The 25639-nt window shown below is 43.0% G+C and overlaps 1 protein-coding gene across 1 annotated transcript; it reads left to right on the forward strand.

Moving 5' to 3' along the window:
• The first annotated feature begins 40 nt into the window (after positions 1 to 40).
• Vha55 (V-type proton ATPase subunit Vha55) lies at positions 41 to 25526 on the forward strand. Its single transcript, XM_075676710.1, has 12 exons — positions 41 to 245; positions 919 to 974; positions 1495 to 1593; positions 4023 to 4116; positions 4185 to 4262; positions 4320 to 4459; positions 4532 to 4636; positions 4902 to 4999; positions 10725 to 11082; positions 11157 to 11261; positions 20456 to 20585; positions 24910 to 25526. Exons 1-12 carry the CDS (start codon positions 161 to 163, stop codon positions 25059 to 25061), a joined length of 1500 nt encoding a protein of 499 aa, XP_075532825.1. The 5' UTR covers positions 41 to 160; the 3' UTR covers positions 25062 to 25526.
• Positions 25527 to 25639: the final 113 nt, after the last annotated feature.

Genomic DNA, 25639 nt, shown 5'->3' on the forward strand with positions numbered 1-25639 from the left:
TTCACAATAGGCGGCGCCCCGCTTTTAATGACGAAGCAGTCGCTGGTTTGGAGGGTATAGACTGCGGCCAGAGTGAGTGCCGTTTATGAGCTGTGTGATAGCAAACCGGTGCAACGTTTCGAGTTAGTACAGTCCGTTCATCACCGAAGCTGCAACAAAAATGCCTGATGCAAAATCAGCTGTTGCCGCAAGCAAGGAACATGCTCTAGCCGTCACAAGAGATTACATTTCTCAGCCAAGGTTGGGTAAGCAGCTCACCGATAGTGCCTGTCGACTGCTTTAGTTTGCATTACACTGAAGTCTGCAAGGTTAGTGCTTCTTGCCATGAGTGTGGGAGGACTGTAGTAAAAAAATTTGTATAGTAATCTTTTTACGAACCAGAAAGATTTGCGAGCCCCACTGCCCACAAACATTCAGCAGCTCAAATGTGTGCTGTTGAGCCTTTGACGCCTACCGATTTGCTCCAGTATCGCGCCTACCGTACTTTTATTTTGTGTGAAACACACTTGTAAGATCAAAAAACAGTCAAGTTAATTTTAGTAACCAACAACCGTCGCAATAAACATTAGAGCAGCGTTTACAGAGTTCACAGCTCAAGCAGTTGCACTGTGTCCGTAGTCATGTGACTGCGGATGTCATGTGCCTACTAGCGGGATAACGCCCGTAGTGCGCTGCCACTTGCAATTTGAGAACGGTTTACGTATTTTGCCTTCCGTATTAGTTCCTGGAACAATACTTTTTAACTACCTGTTAATGACTACCGCCACATGGTTGATATAACTTCTGGGTTTGGACTGTACTGGTTGGTTCTGGCTGGACTGATGGTCCAATTTTGTCACTTTCGCTGTGCACAGAAGTTTTGAGTCAGTAATTCGAGTTTTGTGGTTTATGTAATAAGCGCTTTGTTTTTGCTTCTAGTATACAAGACCGTCTGTGGTGTCAACGGCCCCTTGGTCATTTTGGATGAAGTCAAGGTGATTCTGTGCTTGGTTAATTCACATTAAAACTCGGTTACAACAACTCGGTGTAGCTGGGTTTGTGCGTGTGGATGCTGCCACAACACTTCTGGTGCTGAATATTGGTTCATTACGTTCAACTTCTGCGCATTCAAAACGCATGCAGCGTGAAATTATTCGGCGATTTCCTAGCTATGTTAAATATGCCTCTTGTAATGTTATATTTCTGCCATTAAAGATAGAACGCTGTCTGTGGGCACGAACAGTAGTAGCAAAATTTACTTTGCTGTACTCATTCAGTAAATATTGTGGCCATGCTTAATTAGGGCACACATGTGCTTCTTCTGCAATGTACTCAATGCAAAGAGCAGTTTATTACCATAAAATGTGTGTTGTAACTCTTCTGCGACAGGAGCTAAGAAAAGGAAAAATTACTATCCTTTTTTTATTTCTATTTGTTTGAAAAAAAATGTCCTTACTAGTACAGTAATAGCTGTTCAACAGTTCACCAGTCTCATGATCTTCTAACCCTTTTCAGTTTCCAAAATATGCCGAAATTGTTCAGTTGGTCCTTGCCGATGGCAGTGCCCGCACTGGGCAGGTACTGGAGGTCAGTGGATCAAAAGCTGTTGTACAGGTATGGATCAACGTCTTCCATCTTGCTGCTCACAAAAAATTTATTTCGTGCTTGGTAATAAAGGCTGCCAGGAAAAAATGTCTGCTTGCACACATTTATCTAGTTAGTTGCTCCTTTAAGTCAGCTCGAAATTGTCGAGACCTGGGGTCTGTCTTGTACCAATCCATTTCATTTTCCACTCTTCTGGCTTGGGTGCCTCCGCACTGACATCAGCCACCTGACAAGACTGATAGCCCCCTTAAGGCACCATTTAATTCTGTCCACTGAAAATTTAGTTTCATCACATTTCTTGTATCTTCAGGATCATGGAAAGCGTACAACTGTAGAGTGGATTCAGAACTTAATTTTCAGTGAGTTTTGTGAAGTGTACAGAATGTGGACTCCACGCCGGAGTTCTCTACAGGAATGTCAGATATGAGAACATAGACTATTTCATGTCTAGCGTGCTTGGAAAGCACCTATCCAACCCTTGAAAAATATGCCTGATGTACAACAGGCATATTTTTGAGCATCTTAGAACAACATCTTGAAAAACAAATGAAAGTTAGCCTTCATGATGGCATACTGGCATCGAGAGCAAGCACCCAGCTGTCTACTTTGACTTGTTTTACTAGAACACTGTACATACATTATTCAAAGTTTCGGCACAGGCGCAGTTTGAAGTGTTTTAACATGTATACAGCACATTTTAAATGTCATTTTTGATCAGTGCTTCTACTTTTGATTCACTATCTTGGCATTACATTATTTGTAGAAGTAGCTAGCCCAGAACCTGAACATTTAATCATTGAATGAACTGTCTTTTGGAGCTTTACACATATTGTGGAATGTCATGCTTATTGAGGGGGGACGTGGCTTTGAAAATCAACTTCCTTATTTCTTCATGGATTTTGACCAAAATTGGTACAAATGTTTAGAATGTCTCCCTGATGCTTCCATAAAAGTTTCGGAGCAATATCTTGAGAACATTTTTATTAAATTTTACTGAGCAGAATTTTTCTTCCTCCAACTTTCTGGAGAGCCTGGGGAACTTAAAAAACGTGATAGAAGGCTTGTTAAGTATTGGCTGCATAGCTAAATGCATGCTGGGCCGCTATTTTGTAGCGATGCCTTATGCCTTATTCTATGTTATTCTTATCATCCACCACACACAGCCGCCTGATCACGTTGATAATATGGGCAGACCGTCGCTGTGACCAGTGGCCAAGCGCGAAAAGCCTGAAAAAGCATAGAATCGGAAAAGGCATCGCTATAAAATACCGGCCCTGAAGGTCATGACATTCTTGCATTTTTTTTTTTTTTTCGCAACAAATTTTTTGCCGTGCCATATTTTATGTTACCTTCGCATCAAGCACACTTTCGGTGTAGACGAATAGCCATATCGTAAACTTACAAAGGGTCAAGATAAGAAAGCGAGAATGTCACGACCTGCACTGTAGCCCAAGGAACGTGACAGAAAAAAAAAAGTCAAAATATGTTAAATGGTAATTAAGAAATCAGCTCCAGGATCTCATGATCGTTGGTGCAGCTCTTTGGCATGCCACTCAGTCTCTGACATAGTGTAGGCACAGTGGTATTGTTCCCTGCTATCAGATGGTGTCATTGCCTCATCAATAATGAGATCCTTGCACTATTTTTTCTGCTGGAAGTACTGCTTGATTGCGACATCTAAAAAAATCCAATCAGTGGCAGTTGTGTCTAAAATGCAAAAAGTGGTGGGAAGTTAAAGGAAAGAGCAGGCAGTTTTTCTAATGAAACCATAGGCTTCCTTCTGTCAGTACAGGAATAAAGACTCAGATGTTTGTGACAGTATTGTCTAGTTGCTAAAGTTTAATTATCGCATTAAAAAAAAAGTAAGCTTCTAGGTGTATGCTTGCTTGCACCCATGATATTAAAAATAATTTCTTTTGCAGGTAACTTCTTATGACTGTTTGTCTTTGGTATCATGTAACAGAAGTGTTAAGTGCCCACACTACCATGTAATCTGTTCGTTTGATTCCCTTGTGGCCTTTGCCCTTCATGGCAGGTCCTGAATGTACAATTCAGAAAATTTATCCAGGTTTGATATTACTTTAACGTTTCTTTTCTAGATTTCTCGCAACCTCAGTGACAACCTGTTATGCTTTGTTCTCAGTAAAGATAAGTTGACATCTATTGCAGCAAAGACAATATTCAGCCCATTTTTACATATAGTCAACTCCAGATTGTTATTGTGAAGTTCTTGCAAGAAGTAAATAATTTGTGAGCTCTTGCGCTTTGCCACTCAACTCACAATTGTACTTATCTTCTCCACAGCATCAACCTGAACTACTTAATTCTCAGCTTAATATACATTGCATGTTGGAGTGTGTTGCATATTTTGGGGTGCATTGATCCATTGGCCTGTTGTGCTGGTGAGGTGGCAAAGCAGTGGCATGTTTTCTTTTCAGGTGTTTGAAGGCACCTCCGGTATTGATGCCAAGAACACTGTGTGTGAATTCACTGGAGACATTTTACGAATCCCAGTGTCTGAAGACATGCTTGGTAAGCTCTTGTTTTTCAGGTCTCGGTGAAAGAATGTGTTTCATTGTCTCGTGCCCATCTTGTTTTAGGCAGAGTATTCAATGGCTCCGGCAAACCTATCGACAAAGGTCCTCCAGTGTTGGCTGAAGACTTCCTAGATATTCAGGGTGAGGAGTTGTGCCATTCATTCTGGTCAAGTTGAGATACAAATTTCTTTTTTTCAGGCCAGCCTATCAACCCATGGTCTCGTATCTATCCGGAGGAAATGATTCAAACTGGGATCTCTGCCATTGACGTCATGAACAGTATTGCCCGAGGCCAGAAAATTCCCATCTTCTCTGCAGCTGGCCTTCCTCACAACGATGTAGGTGCCCTTGTAGTTGCTCATGTTTGGACAGATGCAAATGCCAGTGCTAACCGTTGGTGGCATTTCCAGATTGCTGCCCAGATCTGTCGTCAAGGTGGCCTTGTGAAGCTTCCTGGAAAGAGTGTCCTTGACTCGTCAGAAGACAACTTTGCCATTGTTTTTGCTGCGATGGGTGTAAGTATACCTACTGTTTGAGAATTAACAGGTTTTGTAAAGGCTGTGTGATATCTAGCCTGTATTTTATAAGCCAGAATGCTGTCATCTTGCATGAGTACCTTACCGATGTTCATAAACTGTTGCAGCCATCAAACAAGAATGCTTAGTTTGATTATGCAGATCCTGTAGCAGCTGAACTGTTTTGAACAACTGAACTACTAGTCATTGGTAATGTCATGGTCATTTTTGTCAAACTGCAAGGCGCTCATCTGGTTCTTCACAGGTGAACATGGAAACTGCAAGATTTTTCAAACAGGACTTTGAAGAGAACGGCTCCATGGAGAATGTGTGTCTCTTCCTGAACTTGGCAAATGACCCAACGTAAGACTTCGAATTGGCATGCTGGCTGCCACTGCCAGATTCAGAATTTCTGTGCGTAATGTTACTCTTGGGGCTTTTCTGCATCCCTGGCATGTACATTTTGTTTGGTATGCCACTTAATTTTGAAAGTATACATGAAGATTGAGCTCACTTAACATTAAGCCCCTCACTTGGGGGGGGGGGGGGGGGGGTGGCAGTTGCTGCCATAGTACAGTGAAATCCCGTTAGAGCGAACCTCACATTAACAATTTTTGCAAATTAACAAACATTTCGAAAATTCATCACCAAGCACCCATTGGTTGAATGTAAAAATCTTTCACTACAACGAATTTCAGAATACCAAATTTTTCAGAATAACGCACCGAATTTCGCTGTCATCGTATCTTAACACTTCACAATAATGGTAGGAATCTGCTCGCAATGGACACAAACGACGACAAATGCTCCATATGTGCCACTACCATCATCATCAGTATGCCTACCTATATTTCTCTATGCTCCTGCCCTTTTTTAAACATGCGTTTTCCCTATCGGCATCGCCTGCACTTAGAATCGCACCTCGCTGGCCCTCGCCGTCTTTCTTCCGTGAACCGCGTACCTCGGCACGTTTGTCGGAGGGCTGTTTTGCTCGCTTGAAACATTAGGCTTTCGTTTCTACGTTTGCGATGAGCTCTGGAAGCAGCACGAAAAAAAAGCAGAGGCAATTCTCTTTGCAAGAAAAGGTGGATGTTGTTTCTCAAGTGGACGCTGGGAAAAGGCAAATCGGCATTGCAAAGGTGTGGGGGATTACATCATTTCTTCAAATAAACGTGCATTCAATACTCAGTGCTTTTTTTCCGTGCTTCTAGACATTAACATGTTTGCGGATGTGTTCCCAGCAAAAGTAGGCGGCTGCTTGTGTTGCATTTACAATTTTCCATGAGAATAAGATTTTTTTCAATATTACAATTTTTCAAATAACGAACGATTTTTAGCAGTCCCTTCAGGTTCGTTGTATCGAGATTTGACTGTAATACTACATTTGACTGAACCTTGGAGCACAAGAGTGGTGCAATGATCTCATTTCTGATTTTCAAACAACTATCACATTACTATCAGTGATAGGACTCTACATATTGGCATAGAGAATGCAAAAATATGAATTATTGCTGATTATGAGCTCTGTATGCTGCTTTAACTCCTGGTTAACATAGTGAATAACTTCCTTCCCAAACATGACTCTCTGGCCCTGAATAGAAGAAAACTTGGAAAGCTCAGAATTGCTATGTATGAGTAAGTTACCAGTTCTGGAGCTAATGCTTAAAATTGAACTGACAGGCTCAACTTCTGCCTAAATGGAGCTCTATATTTGTGTTGCTCTTGTTTAGGGAAAGTGTACACAAAATGTTCTCAGTGAATGCTGGCATGTCTGTACCCTTGCCAACAAGTGGTATATAAAAGAAGTATGGTCAGTGTTGTGGAAATTAAATAGCAGTCAAAGCTATAGTCGCGGTACAAAACATGATTTATTTTCTGCTCAATGAACTTGTTGCTATCACTTTCAAATTCCATGAGTTTCAAGACACTAAAAGAAAGCAATAAATCAGAAAATACTGCTGTGACTGCAGTATTAGTCTTTGAGTACTCTGCAAGAGGGCTTATGAGTGGAGATTGAGTTACTTTCCTTTTGGAATTTTGTTGTCAAACCAAAGCACCACTAACATCACTAGTGTTGCAGATTCTGCTATGTCTTAATGCATCTGCTCTTTTTTTCTTTCTTGTGTGTTTAGAAAAAGGCTACAAAGTTGCCAAGTTGTGTAAATGTTGCCAATGTTCTATTCTGTAAGCCTTATCTAGCATTATGTATTGACTGTGTGTGTGTGTGTGTGTGTGTGTGTGTGTGTGTGTGTGTGTGTGTGTGTGTGTGTGTGTGTGTGTGTGTGTGTGTGTGTGTGTGTGTGTCAGCTATCATGCACCAAGATTTAAAAATATGCAAATGCCATGTAGCTGGACAGAACCAACGTAATGTTTGCCGTCGCTTGGAGATGCTCAGATTATTTTGTGCATTCTACCTAATTACATAATTAGTCTTAATTAATCATTATACTTCTCAAATATTATAATTCGATGAGAAATGTCAATGAGAAAACTCTAGAGCTGCATGAACAACTCCCAATACAGCTTTCTGTTGCTCAATACATGCTATGTAAAGGTTTTTCCAAGCATGAAAGAAACCCGCAAATACATGCAAAATTGCCACGCAACTGGCCGCTTGAAGCACTTTGCGTGTATTCGCAGCCTTCTTTCACGCTCGGGAAAGCTTTTTTGTAGCACGTATATTCAGCAACGGAAAGCAGAATGCAGAAAATCTGAGTATCTCCAAGCAACGGCAAACATTACCTTGATTCTGTCCAGCTATGTGGCATTTGCATACTTTTAATATCTTGGTACATGATAGTTGTGACACCATATATATATATATATATATATATATATATATATATATATATATATATATATATTCTAATCAATTTTAATTCTGCTGCAAAGCACTATGCCTCTGCTACGCACACATTGTGTGCCTGCAAGTGCATTGCACTAAAATGGTTTATATCCTAGTCTAATGATGCACGCAATCATAGGGATGACTGCACGCCAAACCAACAGAGAAAAGTAAGAACGACAACATAGTCATAATAGTGTTTTCACATAAGCAACACTGTATGCAACATCAGTAGTCCACACTGAGTGTTGCAGAAGTTTATCGATGCTGCAGTGTTTTTGGAGATTTTTTTATGCCGTCTTGATGTTTGTCATGCTGTGCTGCTCTTTTATGTTGCTTGCTTATGTAGTCTTTGATATCAAATTTACCAAATTAAGGTAAACAGTATTACGAAACGGCCTGGTTGGTGGCAATTCATATTGGTGAACTGCATTACGTGGTAACTGAGACAATACACATTGCGTCTGGTTGCCCTTTTGTACTGTTACCACTTTGTGCAGTTTGCCAGTATATTGTAGGTGGCCGGTGGATGCGGTATATCAAGTTCACTTGTGTTTTGAGCAATTTTTGCTTGTTTAATTTATTACAGAAATTTGAACTTGGAAAGTTTGGTGCCAGTGCACCTCAAGATCAGCTAAAGCAGTGCTATTCTAGCTTTTGTACTGTAGGGAGAAGGGGATATCAAACCCTTCATCAGTTGCGCAGTGTGAGGATGAGGCCAGTGATAGCTACAGCCATGTAGTGAGGCTGTAGGACATGATTTCCTTTCTAATCTTGGAGCAGCAGCTCTCGGACCAGGAACTGCTTGAGGCCAGTATCTGGAGGTGGCCATGAGGCTGCCATTATAAACCAGTGCCAAGCGCTGAGAGCAAAGCTTGTTTGGCAAGCAATGATGTGGTTGCAGGCATGGTTGCAGGTTGCAGGCGCATGCATGGTGGTGTTGCTAGCAGGAGATGCAAAGACTAGTTGCCAGCAGTCATGGCGCAGGGAGGGTGGTATAGTCCAGTTTCAGCACTGGTTTTACCACTTTCGGTTCAGTTCTGCTGCTTAGGTTTTAACACAGCAATATATGACTGAGAAAAGATTGAGGTAATGTGGATGCATGACCCACTGTGGTAGCTTAGTGGCTTTGGCATTGCACTGCTGAGCTTGAGGTCACAAATTTGATCCCGGCCGCGGTGGCCGAATTTCGATGGGGGTGAAATGCACTAGTGTACTTAGATTTAAGGGCACATTAAAGAACCCCAGGTGGTCAAAATTGACCTGGAGTTTCCTACTGTGTGCCTCATAATTATATTGTGGTTTTGGCACATTAAACTCCAGAATTTAAATAAAAAATGTGGATTCTTGAGGAAGGAGGTGTGTGGCCATATGTAACTTGTGAGTGCATATCACAAAGTCCGAAGTCATGTACACTGGGCAGGGAGGTTTCTGAACAGGCTAACTGGGGCTGAATATTCCTAAAGAGGGCACAATACTGTTGTAAATAGTAGTGAGCAGGAAAGCTGAGCTTGTTTAACCCTTTCAGGGTCAATTTTTTTACCCAGATGTGATCCCCCTGGGTCGAATTTATTGGATTTGAAATCTTCAGACTGACCAATCAAAAAAAAAGAAATTGACCAAATTTTTTTTAAAGTCTCAATACAGTGACAAAGTATTTTGCGTAGCTAAACATGCATTGTTTATTCATGAATACAGATGGGGCTTCCATAAATACTTATAAGAATTTAAAAATACATGCACCAAAATAGATATATTCCATGTTGGAACTTGGGTAGTAGTCCACATCAAAGGAATTGCCGCTAGACTCAGTTGCAGCAGAGCGACCAGCGCACACACCCGTAGCGTAATTGAACCATTTATTTGAGTGCCCGCAAGAAAACTTAGTGGTTGTGTGCCTGTCAGGAAAACCAAATGAGTTGGAAACTTTCTGTAATCCATCATTCCATTGTGAATGATGGACAATCAGTTTTCACGAGCCAAGTCTCAAGAAAAGAAACACAGGCATGGCAGCAGTGTTCGTATATGGTGGCATCGTTTGTATATACCAGCATCTTCCTGTGAACAGATGTAATCGTAACCCTGTGAGCAACATGACCAGCAATCATCTAGCGGTCACCCTTCAAGAGATTAGAAACCAGATAGACATCAATTTTTAAAAGAGCAATGAACGTAAACAGCTCGCAAGCCGAAACCAAAACTAACCACTGCGCGCCCTCACATGTGTGGATCCCCGAGTGGTCACTGAGATGCCAGCGTGAAGATGCCATGGAATGAAAACCCAGATAAAAAGTTCTTTGTATCCACACAAGGTGGCAGCACTTGCTAGGCAAAAGTTGAAAAATTGGCACATTTTTCAAACATACAGCTGGCACCGTAAATATACAGCGTCAACAGTTTGGGACTTGTCCATGGCGCCGTGTACTTATGGCATTGACCCTGAAAGGGTTAATAACTTAGTGAGAAGGACGAGGGGCAGGACACTAGGGCTATGCATAGGTATCTCACGAACACTTGATGGCCATTTTGAGGTGATGGTGAAACTTCTCCATGTACTTGTTAGTCTGATGGTGTTTGACGTAATAGTTCTGCAGAAACCTGCAAGGTGGAGAGAACTAGTAATTAATAAAGAGAAAATGACATCCACCCAATTGTAGCAGTTGCTACAAAGGAAACCCAACGGGTTCCTCAAAAGAAAAGCCTCGCAGTTGAAGAAAAATTTGTTCTGGTCTGGGACTCGAGCCCGGGACCATCGCCTTTCTTGAGCAGCCGCTCTACCATATGAGCTTTGTTAGCATCTGTTTGGTTAGGCTGTTTCATGTTGGCATAGCTTATCATATGTTGGTGTGGGCAAAATTAACCATAAATAGAGCATTGCACTCTGGGACACTCTTCTCTTTACACCCACCGTCGCGGACCACTTGCAGCACACGCCAGTTTTAGTGAGGGCCATAGAATTGCCTCACTGCTGCATTAGACAGTAAATTTAGCTATGGTGCAGCTGTTGAATACCCGTGGATATGCAACCAACCTCAGCTAAGCCCGTAATTAATTCTTTGTCGTTCACCGATTTGCACCATGTGCATTGTGGATCACTCTCACACATTCACTTATGGATGAAAGTAGTGTATGATTAAGACAAAACTGTTGTCAGTATATTTTAATAAATGCCTAGAAGCCAGACAAAAGTGGCTTGCTCACTTGTGTGCTTGTGCAATAGTATGGCCTTTTTTTACTTTTCAGTATTGAGAGGATCATTACACCACGTCTTGCCCTGACTACTGCCGAGTTCCTGGCCTACCAGTGTGAGAAGCATGTGCTGGTGATCCTGACTGACATGTCTTCATACGCAGAAGCTTTGCGAGAGGTATCTGCTGCCCGAGAAGAAGTTCCTGGTCGACGTGGCTTTCCAGGTTACATGTACACTGACTTGGCCACCATATATGAGCGGGCTGGGCGGGTGGAAGGTCGCAATGGCTCCATCACACAGATTCCCATCTTAACCATGCCCAATGATGATATCACTCACCCCATACCTGACTTGACAGGCTACATTACTGAAGGCCAAGTGTATGTTGATCGGCAGCTACACAATCGGCAGGTCAGTGTGGTGCTTTCACCTGCTGTGCGTTGTTACAATGCAGAGTGTGAAAGTGGCTATTTTTACATTTTTAGATCTATCCACCCATCAATGTGTTGCCATCCCTGTCTCGACTTATGAAATCTGCCATTGGAGAAGGCATGACGAGGAAGGACCACGCAGACGTCTCCAACCAGCTGGTAAGTGTCATTTTCAACTTGGCCAACGCTAGTTCCATTCTCTTTCTTTATTTTTATCATGGAAAGGGGTAAAAATGCAAATATCAAGACATTGTGTAAGAATGGTCTGGCCTGTGAATGTACTTGCATGCTTTGTTCCACTTGAATTGTCTTGCTATAACTTGCTCACTAATTAAATACAAAAATGTGGAAAACTGTCTTCCAAGAATTTTGCATAGCATATTGAAGACATCAGTTTGCGAAACTGAGAAAAATTGAAGATGTCAAAGTGGCAAGTTACATAAAATATTCATATTTGGAAATTAGGCATAATTACTAGACAAATGATATTGCATGAGAGTAAACTAGAACTATGTATGCAGTATAAAAATTCATTTTCTAGGCTTTCTAAATGTTGAGTAATAAAACCAGAAATTCACTAGTTTTCACAATATTTTAACAATCTTTTTAAGAAAACTATGCTTAAATAATTATGCAGGTCCCACACACTGGGAATCAATGTTATTTGAAGCATTTTGCAGGTTACTGGCTATCATTGTTTGGTTTTCCACAGAATGTTACCAGATAGTGCGATGTGTCCATGTAAGGCGAGTGATTGTGTGATGTGAGCATGTGTGTGACAATGGCAAGGTAACAGCATGACAATGATATCATGACAATTGATTTACTGTAGGCTCTGGTGAAGGAACGTTGCAACCTGTTCCAACATGGGCTCATCACAAAGGCAGTACAATGTCACGTGGTATTAGTGTTTGCTGTTATAAAAAGGTGGTGTAATGTCTCAGTGTCTCAAATTGGTATCTGCCACAAGGAAGGATAGGGAAAATTGGCATGGGCCATTTATTGCAAACCATACTGGAGTGAAAAATCATTTACTACTGTACTAATAAGTTCATAACTCAAATAGTTAATTGTTTATTTTAATACGAATGTGCTCTCCACGGCCAGAAATAAAGGTAATAATGTTGGTTTTCCTTCAGATGGAATGGTTTGTGGAGCAGCCAGTGTTTAGTTAGATCAGAAAGAAATGTGTGATAAACTGCTGCAGGCAATTTTTGTGGCATCTTGAGACTCGGACCAACTAATTTGTTTGGTCTGGAGTAACTGGTTTGTTTTCAGTATGAATATATATAGTGATGGTTATATTTGGGATTTTGACAGTGGAGGCAAATTTTCTAAAATTAAGAAAAAGCATGAACAGAGTATTCTTGATTTTTTAGTCATCTCATTTTGGCAAATTAACTAGCCAGCATTTGCAAAGCTCCCAAAAGCACCATCAACAATGAAAGTTGGCAAAATATTACGCTGCTATCAATAGTAATATTATAATTTTTTCACATAATCTTGACTGCAGGAGGACGTGGGTTCAAAGCCACTCTGCCGCCAATATAACGGCCCGACACTCGCTTTCTTTAGAGATTAACCATTCTGGGGAAAGAGCCTGCGCCATGCAAATCTCGTCAAACCCTGTGGGCACAACAAAGCCGTGAAAAAAAAGGGGGGGCCTGGGCCTATCCCACGGCAGCAATTTTCCATGTGGCATCCCAAAGCCCCTATTAGGTTGGGATGCCTTCGGGTTGGGGACCTACATCCCTTTCCAAGTGCTGAGGTCCCATAATGGTCAAACAACTGGCCAGGAGCACACTTGTACTTATTTTAACGGTGGGTACCCGGTGGCAGCTCTAGTTCCCTCTTGCAGCCACGGCAGATGCTCTCCAACAAGGCACGCCTATGGATCATGCCTAGAAATCTGTTTGGCTCCCTTTCAAGATACGAACCCACACAAGCAGCCAAGCACCAGGCCAGGCAACATCCCTACCCATTAAAGAACTGGTGGGTTTCTGGTGACACCGGGTTTCGAACCCCAGTATCTCCCGCATACGAGGCGCACACTCAACCACTAAGCCACCACTCTATTGAATTCTGTGCCGTTGATGCAGTGATTGCTCTTGGTGGAGGCATGCAGGGTTGTCACACACGTCGCTTAACCCCACGTCACTTAACCACGTCACTTAACAGTTTGGGCGAGCTCAGCTCGTTAATGGCAATATTCCCATTTACAAAGAGGTTAACTGAGCATGTCCGCTTAGTCTTTTTTTTCTTCTACATAAGCAGCTGCAATGCCAGAGTTTGATACCTGCATTTATATCACTCTTTTTTTTCTAAACTACATAGATGTCAGCACTTTTTCAGCACCTCGAAGGCCGCATTGATTCAGTCTCCGCCATTTTGTCAGCGCTGGAGGGTGCATTTATTGCAGTCTGTTTTATGCTATATAGATGGCATCACTTTGTCAGCGCTCAGATTCCGTTTTTGGAATTATGGTATCTGCCACTGACAGCTCGCAATCGAGTTGCACCTACAAAAAAAGAAAGCCACTGCTCGAGTCTAACAGTGAAGGCGAAAGTGACGCACTAGTTTTATTCTTCAAGTGAAGAGATGATGATAGTCTTCTCATCCCTTCTTCAACCGAAAGTGATTCGGTAAGCAAAGACGACAGTGACTCAGCCCAGCAGTGATGCAGCATGGATGCCAACAGCCCCCTTCTGTGTCTGAAGAGGGGCTCTCCTGCAAGAATGCACAAAAACTTTCTTTGGTCAAGAATGTTACTTCACAGAATAGTGGATTTTGAAACAGGGTAAAATAAAGCATTTTTTGTTTCTAACTGTACCATTTGTGGCAATTACAAGTACATATACATTGCACAGTGAAGAGGTAAAATGAGGTTTTCATGCTTCAAACATGAAGCAAATTGGTTGATAAAGCTTTGAAAGGGGCTTCAATGGATTGAAGTTTAAAAATAAGCCATAAAATATAAACGGTCACTTTTAGTGAAAATAACACCTACAAGGTTAAGAGGAAGCTTTAGCTCAGGTGCTCCTATCTAAATACATGTAAAAGGAGAATTCGTTTTTCTCCGCAACCGCTGCTCCAAATTTGAAGAGGTTTGTTGCATTTAAAAGAAAAGCTCAAAATCTAGTGACTGTTAGTTTCAAATTTTTGAGTTAGGTCGTCAATTTTTTTATTAAATATTGGCAAAAATCGAAAATGTTCAAAAAACGAAACTACGAAGTTTACAACTCTGTAACTGAACAACGAAATATGATAACACAATTCTGTGAATTGCATCTAATAGTACGTCTAAAGCAGACAAAATTTGTGTTACACATAAATATAAAAAATTTAGTAATGTATGGAAATACAGCTTTTGCAGAACCCCTGTAACCAGCGTAACAAATTCACGTAAGATGTAAAATGACTTATCCAGTTGATCCGCTTTGAATGATCTAATGGATGCCGTTAACAGAGCCGCGATATCTGTTCATGATGCAGAGCTATAAATTTGTAAACTTCGTGCTTCTATTTTTTTCAAACTGTCGAATATTTTTTTAAAAAATTAACAAAATTCAAGCCCTAAATAGAAATTCTGCTTCCAACAGTCCCTAGTTTAACTCTCTCTCAAATGCAATAAATTTCATTAAAATCAGTCCAGGAGTTATTTCAGAAAAACGTTTTTGCGTTTTACATGTATTTGAATAGGCCGCGTCGGAGTTGGGCCCGAGCTAAAGCTTCCTCTTAAGCATAAAGCTGTAGCTACAAGCATAAAGCATGCAGGATGCATTAAGGAGTTGGGAAATACAGTAGACTCCCGTTAAGACGAACTCACTTAAGGTGAACCCTCGGTTAAGATTAACAGTGCAAGTCGTTTGTTTGGTTTCCCATAGAGTCAATGCAAAAAAATATCCGCTTAATATGGACACTGCACACGCGCTAATCGGTTAAGATGAACTTTCACGGCCGGCCACGCCTTACCCACGCAGCTTTACTCGACCATCCGAGTAGCACTTTAGAGGAAAGAAAAAAGATGACAGCTTTTCTGCGCCGTCGACCATCTGTGCGACGCGGGGAGACGAGGAGACCTAACCGCCTCGGTGTTTCTGTGAAGGTTCCGCTGCTCCTTCGCTGGTCATCCCATGATAGTGCCGTCATGCCAGTGCTACCAACCTCTGCGCGTTTGCTGACCTCCAGCTACGCAGTAGGCATATCCCTTCTTCGTGGCATGCGTGCCTGCCATGCCCCGCTGTCTCCTGCCGGTCCGTACGCCATCACAATGTGGTGTGCGTTGTTTTAGTGTGTGCCCTGTTCGTCGTGTTGCTAGTATGGCAAGTCGGCCAACAGCTCAGAAAAAGCCGCTTGAACTTCGTGAGAAGATCGAAGTTTTGACCGAAGTTCGCACCGGCCAGCTTTCAAAGACTGAAATTGCGTGCAAGTTCGGCATCGCGAAAAGTACCGTGAGTGGTATTGTGAAAGACGAAGCGCGGATTACCAGTGCTCTGCAAGATGGTGAGTTTGCACCGAAGTGTAAAAGGATGCGCACAGCTGTGCACAAAGACCTAGAAGACGTTCTTCTTGCTTGGGTAGAGAGAGCGCGCGGTCCGAATTTACCATTGAATGGAGTTGCATTGAAAGCGAAAGAAATTGCACTGCGGCTGAATGTGGAGCTTGCATGCAGCGATGGGTGGCTCGACAGTTTCCGCAGAAGGCATGGACTGGCCTTTCATTGCATTGTCGGTGAGGTCGCTGCAGCGGACGAAACTGCCTGCTGCGATTGGAGGCAGAACAAACTGAATGACCTCGTGGAAGAATATGACCCTCAAGATATATACAACGTGGACGAAACTGCCCTTTTCTAACAGCTGCTTCCAAACAAAATGCTCGCATTTGCTGGTGATAACTGCATGGCGGGCAAGCACAGCAAGCTTCGGGTAACGGTCCTTGTGGGTGCAAATATAACTGGGACTGACAAACTAAGGTTGCTGGTGATTGGGAAGTCTAAAGCTCCACGCTGCTTTAAAAGCATAAAAACTCTGCCGGTCACGTACATGGCTAATTCGAAAGCGTGGATGATGCAAGTGCTTTTCGAGCAGTGGCTTCAGGAGATAGATCATCACTTCCAGAGAGAAAAGAGACAAGTTCTTTGTTGTTGATAACTGTTCCGGACACGGTTACGTCACCGGACTTTCTGCCATCCGTCTGAAGTTCCTACCAGCAAATAAAACTGCGAAGCTACAGCCCATGGACCAGGGAGTAATCAGCAGCTTGAAGAGGCACTATCATTGCTCTCTGTTGAAGAGGATGCTAATTTGCATAGAGAGCGGTAAAGAGTATACAGTGAACCTGTTAAGTGCTGTCCACTTACAAGTGCCTGGGGGCAGGTTACTGAAGTGACCATTGCCAATGCCTTCCACCATGTGGGATTTATGGCGCCTAGTGACAGCTCAGCGCAGAATGACTGCGATACTATGAGTGAGGACTCTACTGTGAACTTGGAGGAAAGCAGCATTGTTTCTACGCTGAGAAGTAAGGGTGTCTCCATTGACATGAGTGCATATGTCAGCATTGATGAAGGTGTGCAAACATGTAGGGCTGACACACTGGAAGCTTTAATTGAAGAGGTGCTCAACCTGCCATCATAAACTGCTGCTGACGATGACAGCATGGATGTTGTGGCTGAATCTGCACAAGTGACCTGCAATGCAGCTGACGCTTGCCTGGATACTTCAGTGCAGTTTTTCGAACAATACGAAGGCACTGAAGAATATCTTAGAAAATTAAGTGAGATGTCTGCATTTGTAGCAGCCAGGCAATTTTCTCGACAGCCACAAAAAAAAAATAATAACAACAACAGACTGGGTAACAGTCAACAGTGCCTGATGCCTTACTAGGGCAATGTGTAGTATACCACTAGTAGTGCAATAAATGCTTATATTGCGGTTATTTTTTCCCTGAAAGGCCATTTCATTCATTTCTCATATATGAGGTATTTGGACACACACTGCATGCTCAAACATCATTTTTAGAAGCACTCCTGATTAGACTAACTTCTGATAAGACGAACATTTTTGATGATCTCTTGGAGTTCGTCTTAAAGGGAATCTACTGTACTTATAAAACTTATCTGACATGTCTGAGTGCTGATGCATGAGTGAGGGGAGCACATATGCTGACATATGCTGCCTGAACCAATGCCAGTCCAAGGCGATGGCAAATGTGTGTCGTCTGTGGCGACACGGCCCAAAAGTTTATTTCTGTGCAACGGAACCGTGGCATCATCTATCACAGTCTAGTGTGTTTTAACACGTTTTCATTGACAGATAGTACAGTGAAACCTCGTTAAACCGTAGTTGGTTGGAGCTTGGAAAAAGTACATACTAAACAGTAATACTGCTGCTTAACTACTTAACTGCTGCTTAACCAAATGCTCCTTAACCGAAATAGCATCAGATCGCCCACTTACCTGTCAAGGCGGAACTCTGAGAGAGTGCGATGAAAAGGCAAAAACATGGCAGTATTTATTCACTTCGTGCGACAAGTCTATTTTCATTTTTGTTTGATGCCGTGGCGGCCTAGCAGCGACGACAGCGGCCTCAAACTTGCTGAAGCTGCAAGCCACCTTTTCAGCCAGCCCCCCTCTTCTCGTCAAACACTCGCATGGCAGATTCCTCGTTGGGGTTGCATATTCTCCGTGTGCGGCTGCGGCAGCGCTGCAGAAGTCGCGGAGCGCCTTTTTCACTGTGGGGTGCTGTTCTCGTCGGGACAATTCCTTTCATGATGCTGACGTAACATGCAGCTTCTGCTACTGTCGGGCCTGAATCACTCATGCTGTCGCTTTCACTGTCCTCATCACTGTCGTTAGGCGACACTTTGGCAACTATGACAAAAAGCCGAACCCCGTAGCCGACGTCTTTTCGCGGTCGCAGCAGCGCTGCCAAGCAACTTCTTTGCATTCAAAATGCCACACACCGTAGTCAACAGCAGATGCCTGTCGTGTGCCAGCGCAGACTTCTTCGTGCCATGTTCGTTACCACGAATGATGTACAATTTTTCTTCTGTACTGAGCACCCGGTACCCTTTTTCAGAGCTTTGGCATGACTCGAGTCCTTGCTTGCACGACGTCGAAATTATGTTGATGTGACTTCACACGCAAACGCACAGGGCACTTGGAGGCCGTTGTTCTGATCTCTGAGGCTTGTTGGTCTGATGGACCACTCGATGGGGATGACGCACCACCATGATTGCGTGACGAAAAGTGGAAACACTACACGTTAACTGATACATACGTAATACGCTGGTACGGTTTATGCGGATACAAAACACATTATGTTCAGTGGCCGCTAGGTCAGGGATTTCACTTTACTACTTTTAAAGTGAAACTATGTTTTAGCAGATACAGTTTAATGAGGTTTTACTGTACCACCATTCCGTTGCAGCAACATTGTGTGTGCGTATGTGTGTCTGCAAAAGAAATTCCTGGCTGCACCACTGTCTAAAGAATAGTTTGCAGTCAGTGCATGGCTCACCAAAAGGGCAACTCTGGCATTTTTCTAACCACGTTAGGTTAGTCATATTCAAATGGCATTGACAGTCCTGTCGCCGGTAGGGTGGTTTAATTTGTTTAGAAACTCATCCGTAATTTTAATGACTAATAAACAAAGTACCAAAACGGGTTGCTGCTTCGTGTGACGTCTACGATGAGTTGATGACGTCATATCCTACACTACCATAAGTAACCGCGCAGAATGCATACTAAATATGCAGTACATGTGGTGCTAACACCAAAAAAAGCGAAGCCAACAATGTCTTCTGACGGCATGAGGAGCTTTTCCAGCTCTTTCGAACTAGACTGCGGCAATTTCTGCGATATGAGTGCTGAAAGGTCGCTGTTTGCTTTTGACCTGCTGCCACGCAGACCAGCTGACATGCCCCAAGCTTAACACATTGTGCTTTGGCAAGATGAAGAGTAGCACCTGTTATCACGTCGGCCAAATGATGATTGTCGGCGGTTGTCTTGTAGAAAAAAGGAGCTAGCTTTGTCATTTGTGAGCGAGGTGTCTGTAGCCTCTGACATCACAAACGCAGAGTGGCCAGTAAAGCCATACATTCGTGGGTACGAGTTGGGAACATGCAACCAATTTTTAAAATTCATTTTCAGAACTATGACTTGAAGTCATATCATTTGGTACCGATAATCAGATAGCAAAAGAAAACATGTGTTCAAAATTCTATCAAGGTCAGTGGACACCGAAAAATCACTGGATTTGCACTCTTTGGATCTGTATGGACTCCCAAGGTTGCCCAGCGAGAAAGGAGCCAGGTGTGCTGAAGCAGAGTGCCGGCATCATGCCAGGAAAAGCGATTCAGTCTGATGCACCTGACAGTTAGTCAGTCTAATCATGCTGCTAGTCTGATCATGTCATCAGTCTTGGGCTGATGGAGAGGGCACAGCAGCTCCACCACAAAATCCAGCTGCGAAGTTTAGCAGAAGAGTACGACCATTCATGCATGTTAAGCAGAAGTGATCATGTAATGCCTGCAGAATGCACCCGAGTGTGCTGTACAACTAATGGGAACAGCAGTGAGATGCCCTCTTTTTTCAGGTGTTTTATGCAAGCTTTTCAAAATTTATGTTGTCACCATTAGCGCCTTTCACAGAGGTGTGCAGAACTGACTTCCTAATGTGAAGCATTCTTTGGCTATTCCAGCGACTTTGTCTGCGTATGTCTTGCATTGATACACAGCGCACCACCTTCAGGAATTGTCACCATTATGCTGCTGCTGTTGCCATGTCACCGTCATCACTGGTATTTTCATGTCATTGCCGTCTCTGTTGTCATATTATCATTGTTGCACAAATGCTCCCATCACATGGACACACTAAACCATCTGGTAACACCTTGTACAGCCCCAAGCAATTTATCCGCCGTGGTTGCTCAGTGGCTATGGTGTTAGGCTGCTGAGCAAGAGGTCGCGGGATCGAATCCCGGCCACGGCGGCCGCATTTCGATGGGGGTGAAATGCGAAAACACCCGTGTACTTAGATTTAGGTGCTCGTTAAAGAACCCCAGGTGGTCGAAATTTCCGGAGTCCTCCACTACGGCGTGCCTCATAATCGGAAAGTGGTTTTGGCGCGTAAAACCCCATAATTTAATTTTTAACCCCAAGCAAGGTAGATAGACAGCTACCCGCTAAACGTTTCTTATAGCATTGATTTCTGCAGTCTGTGAAGTATCATTTGCTGTTCTTTTTTTAAAGGTTGTGGGAATACGTTGAGCAGTGTATTTTCTCACTGGCTCTGTAGTTCAACATCTGTGGATTACTTTCTGACCGAACCTCATTTTGATTTCTTTGCGTAGTATGCCTGTTATGCCATTGGCAAAGATGTACAAGCAATGAAGGCAGTTGTTGGAGAAGAAGCTCTAAGCGCTGAAGACTTGCTTTACCTGGAGTTCCTTACAAAGTTTGAAAAGAACTTCATCTCCCAAGGTAAGAGTACATGTATAGTCGAAGCTCAAGACATGCCCATTCACAGTTGCAGAAAGCATTTGTAGACACTTGTGGGCTGTATCTTCATTGTGCTCTGTGTTCGCCTCTGGTGTGAAGTAACCCGCCAAGTCATCCACTTGCTTGTAAACTTCCTGAATTCTAATTTTGCCTTAAAGCTAAAGTTCTGGTTTCGTTTAAAAATGTCTACTGTACATGCTCACTAACATACACATAGGCCTCACTGATGCACGATCTTGTGCTGCTTGACAGTGCTGACTGTTTCATTATTTCACGTCTGGTCTACACTGTAACTTCAAGTGGGTTGCATTGCCATTTGGTGCTGAAACACCATTATGTTGCAGAATAGTCGGCACACAGCACCTCAGTAGCTGACCATGCATACATCTTGCACACATCTCATACCCCATTATAAAGCATTTGTCAAAAATGAATTATCCACTGTAAGAGTCCTTGTGGAGAGGAAGCTCTCTTAAAGGGGTAGGCTACACTTGAAAGTCAACTTAATTATGGATAGATCTTAAGCCACTTTGCACACCTTGTGTATTTTGATGTGCTGATTCCAAAAAATACATAATTGTTTTCGTCCTAGGACAAACAGCACTTGATATGCCTTAGAAACTGGCTTCTTTTGTTTGGAGAAAAGTGAGCATCTAGATTTTAAACAGTTGTTAGGATATTGTCGCATGGTAGTGACGCTGAAAAACGCAGTAGCAAAAACTTGACCATGAAACTAATTTGGGTGAACCTCTGCCCAGAAAACAGGTTAGACTCTAAGCACAACGATAGCGGCAAGCACAGTCAGCGGTGGTCGAGAATCTGATTCAGCGGGTCAAGTGTGTCTGCTTTGATACACGACTCCTTGAAGGTTCCAGTGTAATCGCTTGTGCCTGCATGTCTTCCAGAAAGTACTACACAATTCCCGTCGCGCATACAATCTGATTACACAAGGTTCGGTGACTACAGGCAATGGATAGAACCGTCGATAACATTTCAGAAACTTCCAATACATGCAGGCGCATCTTGCGCTGAGCGATAATGTTTAACATTTGTTAGCCACTGAAAAGCAATCAGCCAAGAAAGATAAACAAGTACACGTGTTAATATAGAAAAACATAGAATGCCTAAGCTGTGCGCTAATGTATAACCAATGTCCTCGGTCCATTTGAACGAAAGCCCATCGAAGTTGCCTGAAAAAAAATTTCATTTTGACATGTGGAACCTAACTGGTAAATATAACAAATATCGCACTAAAATTTGGCTTGGCACATACTCCATGTATTTATCTTTTAGGTAAAAAAAGTATTACGATGTTTAACATGGAACAGAAGCTATTTTTTGTCCAAAATTGTGTCAAAATTGTTTTGAGAAATCGAGGAAAAAAAAATTCCAAAGCATGTTTATTGGGACAAAACTTAACCTATTATGGAAATGAAGGGTCTTGCAATTTTATGGAATAAACCCTATTCTAATCTTTAGGCCAATTTTTGGTCTTGAGGTGGAGCTTCCCCCTCAAGTTATTCATTTTACAGATGCTACTAGTCTGCATATTGCAACTGTTTTTGTGTGCATAGAACAGTGCTCCCATTGCACCAGAAGATGTGGCAGATGCACGTTGAGTGAATTCATGTAATGTTCTAAAGCTAGCACCCTATCAAAAGCATTGCTATAAAAGGCATTGCAACAATGAGCCAGAGCCAGTCTGAGGCAACTAAAAGATCATTGGTGTAATTGGAAGAGTGTGCTGTGGCAGGAGGGCACACTTTCTAAATTGGAGCTTGTTGGCTTTCTCCATTCTACCATACATAATGCAAAAAAGTGTGTTGACTCGAAGTCACATTTTGACTGTGCCTGTCTGGCTGGGCTAATTAAGTTAATATCTACAACCAACCAAAAAAGTGTTATTTGTTACACCCAACATTTTGTGGCCAACTCTGCTGCTTCCGCGGGGGTTAGATGGCGGAAGGAGCCTAGTTGGCCCCAAAACATGGATTTAATCAATACCACCTTTCGATTGCAATTGTAAACTTCTTTAAAAACGTGTGTCATAGTGTGCATGTGAAAGGCCTAAACAGGTTGATGAAATGCGACGTGGTCATACAGTGGTTGCTGATTGCTTGGCTTCATTTAATATTTTAAGCACTATTACTCAATACATAGCAGTGAAGTATACTTTAGTTAGTTGCCACATTGCTTTTTTTGTATTGCCTTCCTGGTAAAAAGTAACTGAGAACCAGGATTAAAGTAAATATGTGCAGAAGCATTAGGGAGTGTCTTGGGAAATAACTGTAAGGAAAGCAGAAGGAAATTGGAATGTTTATTACAGGGGAGCATAAATTCTGTTTGTATCATTAAGGGGAAGGAACTAGAAATTGAAGAAAAGCCAACTTGCCACCACTGTGTGTGTGCCCCATAAAGCTACTCCATAAATAAGCTTCGCTAACTGCATCCTGGTTTGAGTAGCTTGCTTTCAAAAAGCAACATCTGTCAAAGCAACAACCCTGCCATAGTTTTCAGGCTTTCAAGACTGTTGCAAGTTTTTGAAGGAAATACCGTAAAAACCCACGTATAATACGAGGTTTTTTTTCTATTAGCGTCCCAGATTTTCGCCCCTTACTATATGCAGATCCGAACGAAAATTGGTCAGAAATTTGGGCTACAAGTTTTGGTTTCGTTATTGCTGCGTGGCTACAGCATCGTTTCTTTATTGTTGAGTGCACACCTTGGCAGTACATGTGCAAACCGCACTTCGCGAAGTGCATCTTTTTTATTCCGCATTGAACGACCAAGATGTCCGGACCACGAAAACAGTGCTCGGCTGCTTTCAAGAGAAAGGTTATTTTAGCTGCACAGGATATTGGTGACAGTGCGGCCGGGAAGCAGTTTGGCATCAACGAAGGAAGCATTCGTGGATGGCGTCGACAGAAGGAAGCCCTTTTCGCATGCAGTGGAACGCGAAGAAGCTTTCGCGGCCCGAAGAGTGGGACATTCCCGGAAATCGAACTCGCCCTGATGGAGTTCGTACGCCAACAGCAAGCTGCACATCTAGCTGTGAGCGTGGAGCTTATGCAGGCAAAAGCCAGGGAGCTTGCAAGAGAAAAAGGGCTACCGAGCTCCGCCTTGAAAGCAGGCAAGCACTGGATTTATCGCTACATGTGCCGTGCTGGTTCTTGCTTACGACACCGAACTTCGATTTCACAAAAGCTACCCTAATCGTTCGAAGAGCTGCTTGTGGCTTTCCAGTGCCACATTATTTCGCTGTGCAAGTGCAAGAACTTCTAGCTAGGGCAAATCGGCAATGCTGACCAAACGCTGGTTTATCTGGACATGCCATCGCCCCTTACCGTGCACGAAAAGGGCTCTAAACAAGTTTATGTCCAGTCCACTGGCAACGACAAAACGCAAGTTACCATCACATTGTCGTGCATGGCAGACGGACGCAAGCTTCCGCCCTATGTTGCCTTCAAGTGCAAGACAGTGCCTAAAGGTGAAGAGCTGCCAAAAAATGAGATTGTGAGATGCCATGAGAAAGGCTGGATGAACGAGTATCTCGTGCTCGACTGGATAAAGTCCGTCTGGTGTAGGCGGCCCGGCGCACTGTTGTTGTTCCCGTCAATCCTTGTGCTGGATGCATTTCGTTGCCATTTGGCTGACTCAGTGAAGAGGCTGTTGTGTGAATCCAGCACTGAACTCATTATCCCGGGGGGGATGACGTCTCAGCCGCAGCCTTTAGATGTTTGCGTGAACAAGCCGTTCAAGGACGCGGTCAAGCGGTGTTACGCAGATTGGATGCGCTCAGGTGAGCCTGCAGTGACGCCGACCGGGTAGCTGAAACGGGTTTTGACAGCTTCACTATGCAAGTGGATTGTGGACGCATGGGCCAGCATACCAGAGGACCTTGTGTGTCGCGCATTCAAGAAGTGCGGCATCTCGAACATGCTCGATGGCACAGAGGATGAGTACCTCTGGGAAGATATGTCCGACAAAGAACTATCCAAGAGAGCGCAGCTGAGGAAGACAGTGATTGAAGTGCGGAATGCAATTTAAATAAATGCTTTCCTCGAATTTTCCTAACTCGTATTATATGCAGGTAAAATTTTCTTTCTTTTTCCATTTCGTGCCCTAAAAATTTCACCTCTTACTATATGCAGGTTTGTATTATATGCGGGTTTTTACGGTATATTTGAACAGCATTCTCGAGAACCAGTGAACATTTGCCATTGAAAGGCAAAAGGTGCATTGACTGTGCAGCTGCAGTTTCAAGTGAAGTCACTGAGCCTGTGCAACCTTGTCTCTATGTATGCAGGAGGCTATGAGAACAGAACTATTTTCGAGTCTCTCGACGTTGGCTGGCAGTTGCTGCGCATATTCCCCAAGGAAATGCTGAAGCGAATTCCCCAGTCACTACTGCAGGAATTTTACCCCCGCGATGGCAGACAAGGTGCCGATGCCAAGTAGTCAAGCCGGCTGCACTCTCCAGTCACATGGGGCCAGCCCAGCCTTCACCTTGCATTCCAGATTTGGAAATCAGTGTATTTCTTTCTCCCCCACCTTCACACTGGCACAGCAGCTTCGCTGGTCAGGACCTTGTAATGTAGTGAATGTGTATACTTGTACACTTGTTTCATTCAGCTGTTGTAAGATGGTGCTCACATCAGTTATTACGTAGGCGTTAGATGCTGAGCAGCATTGTCTTGCAAAAATGCTTGGTGTAAAAGCTAGCAGGCGTAGCAATAATTTTTTTGGTCCATCTTAGGCTGCATCTTGTCATGATCACTGCCACCAACAGCTTTTTGCTTGTTGTGTTGCACACAGAGAACAAGGGTCACTGGCTGCACAGTGGCTCTCAATAGTCAGGAGGCTGGTGCCAGTGTTTTATTTAAATGTTTTCAGCTGATGGTGAATAAACAAGTTCAAAAGATCGTTTTTTTCTCTCCTGCATGTTGACAAACGTGCATTTGTGACAAATGTACTTGTGACAAATGTACTTCAATCGAGATGATGCAGTCTAAAAAGTGAAGTTCAGCAATGCTTGG

This window comes from Dermacentor variabilis, unplaced genomic scaffold (assembly GCF_050947875.1).
Source record: "Dermacentor variabilis isolate Ectoservices unplaced genomic scaffold, ASM5094787v1 scaffold_12, whole genome shotgun sequence".
NCBI classification, from domain to species: Eukaryota; Metazoa; Arthropoda; class Arachnida; order Ixodida; family Ixodidae; genus Dermacentor; species Dermacentor variabilis.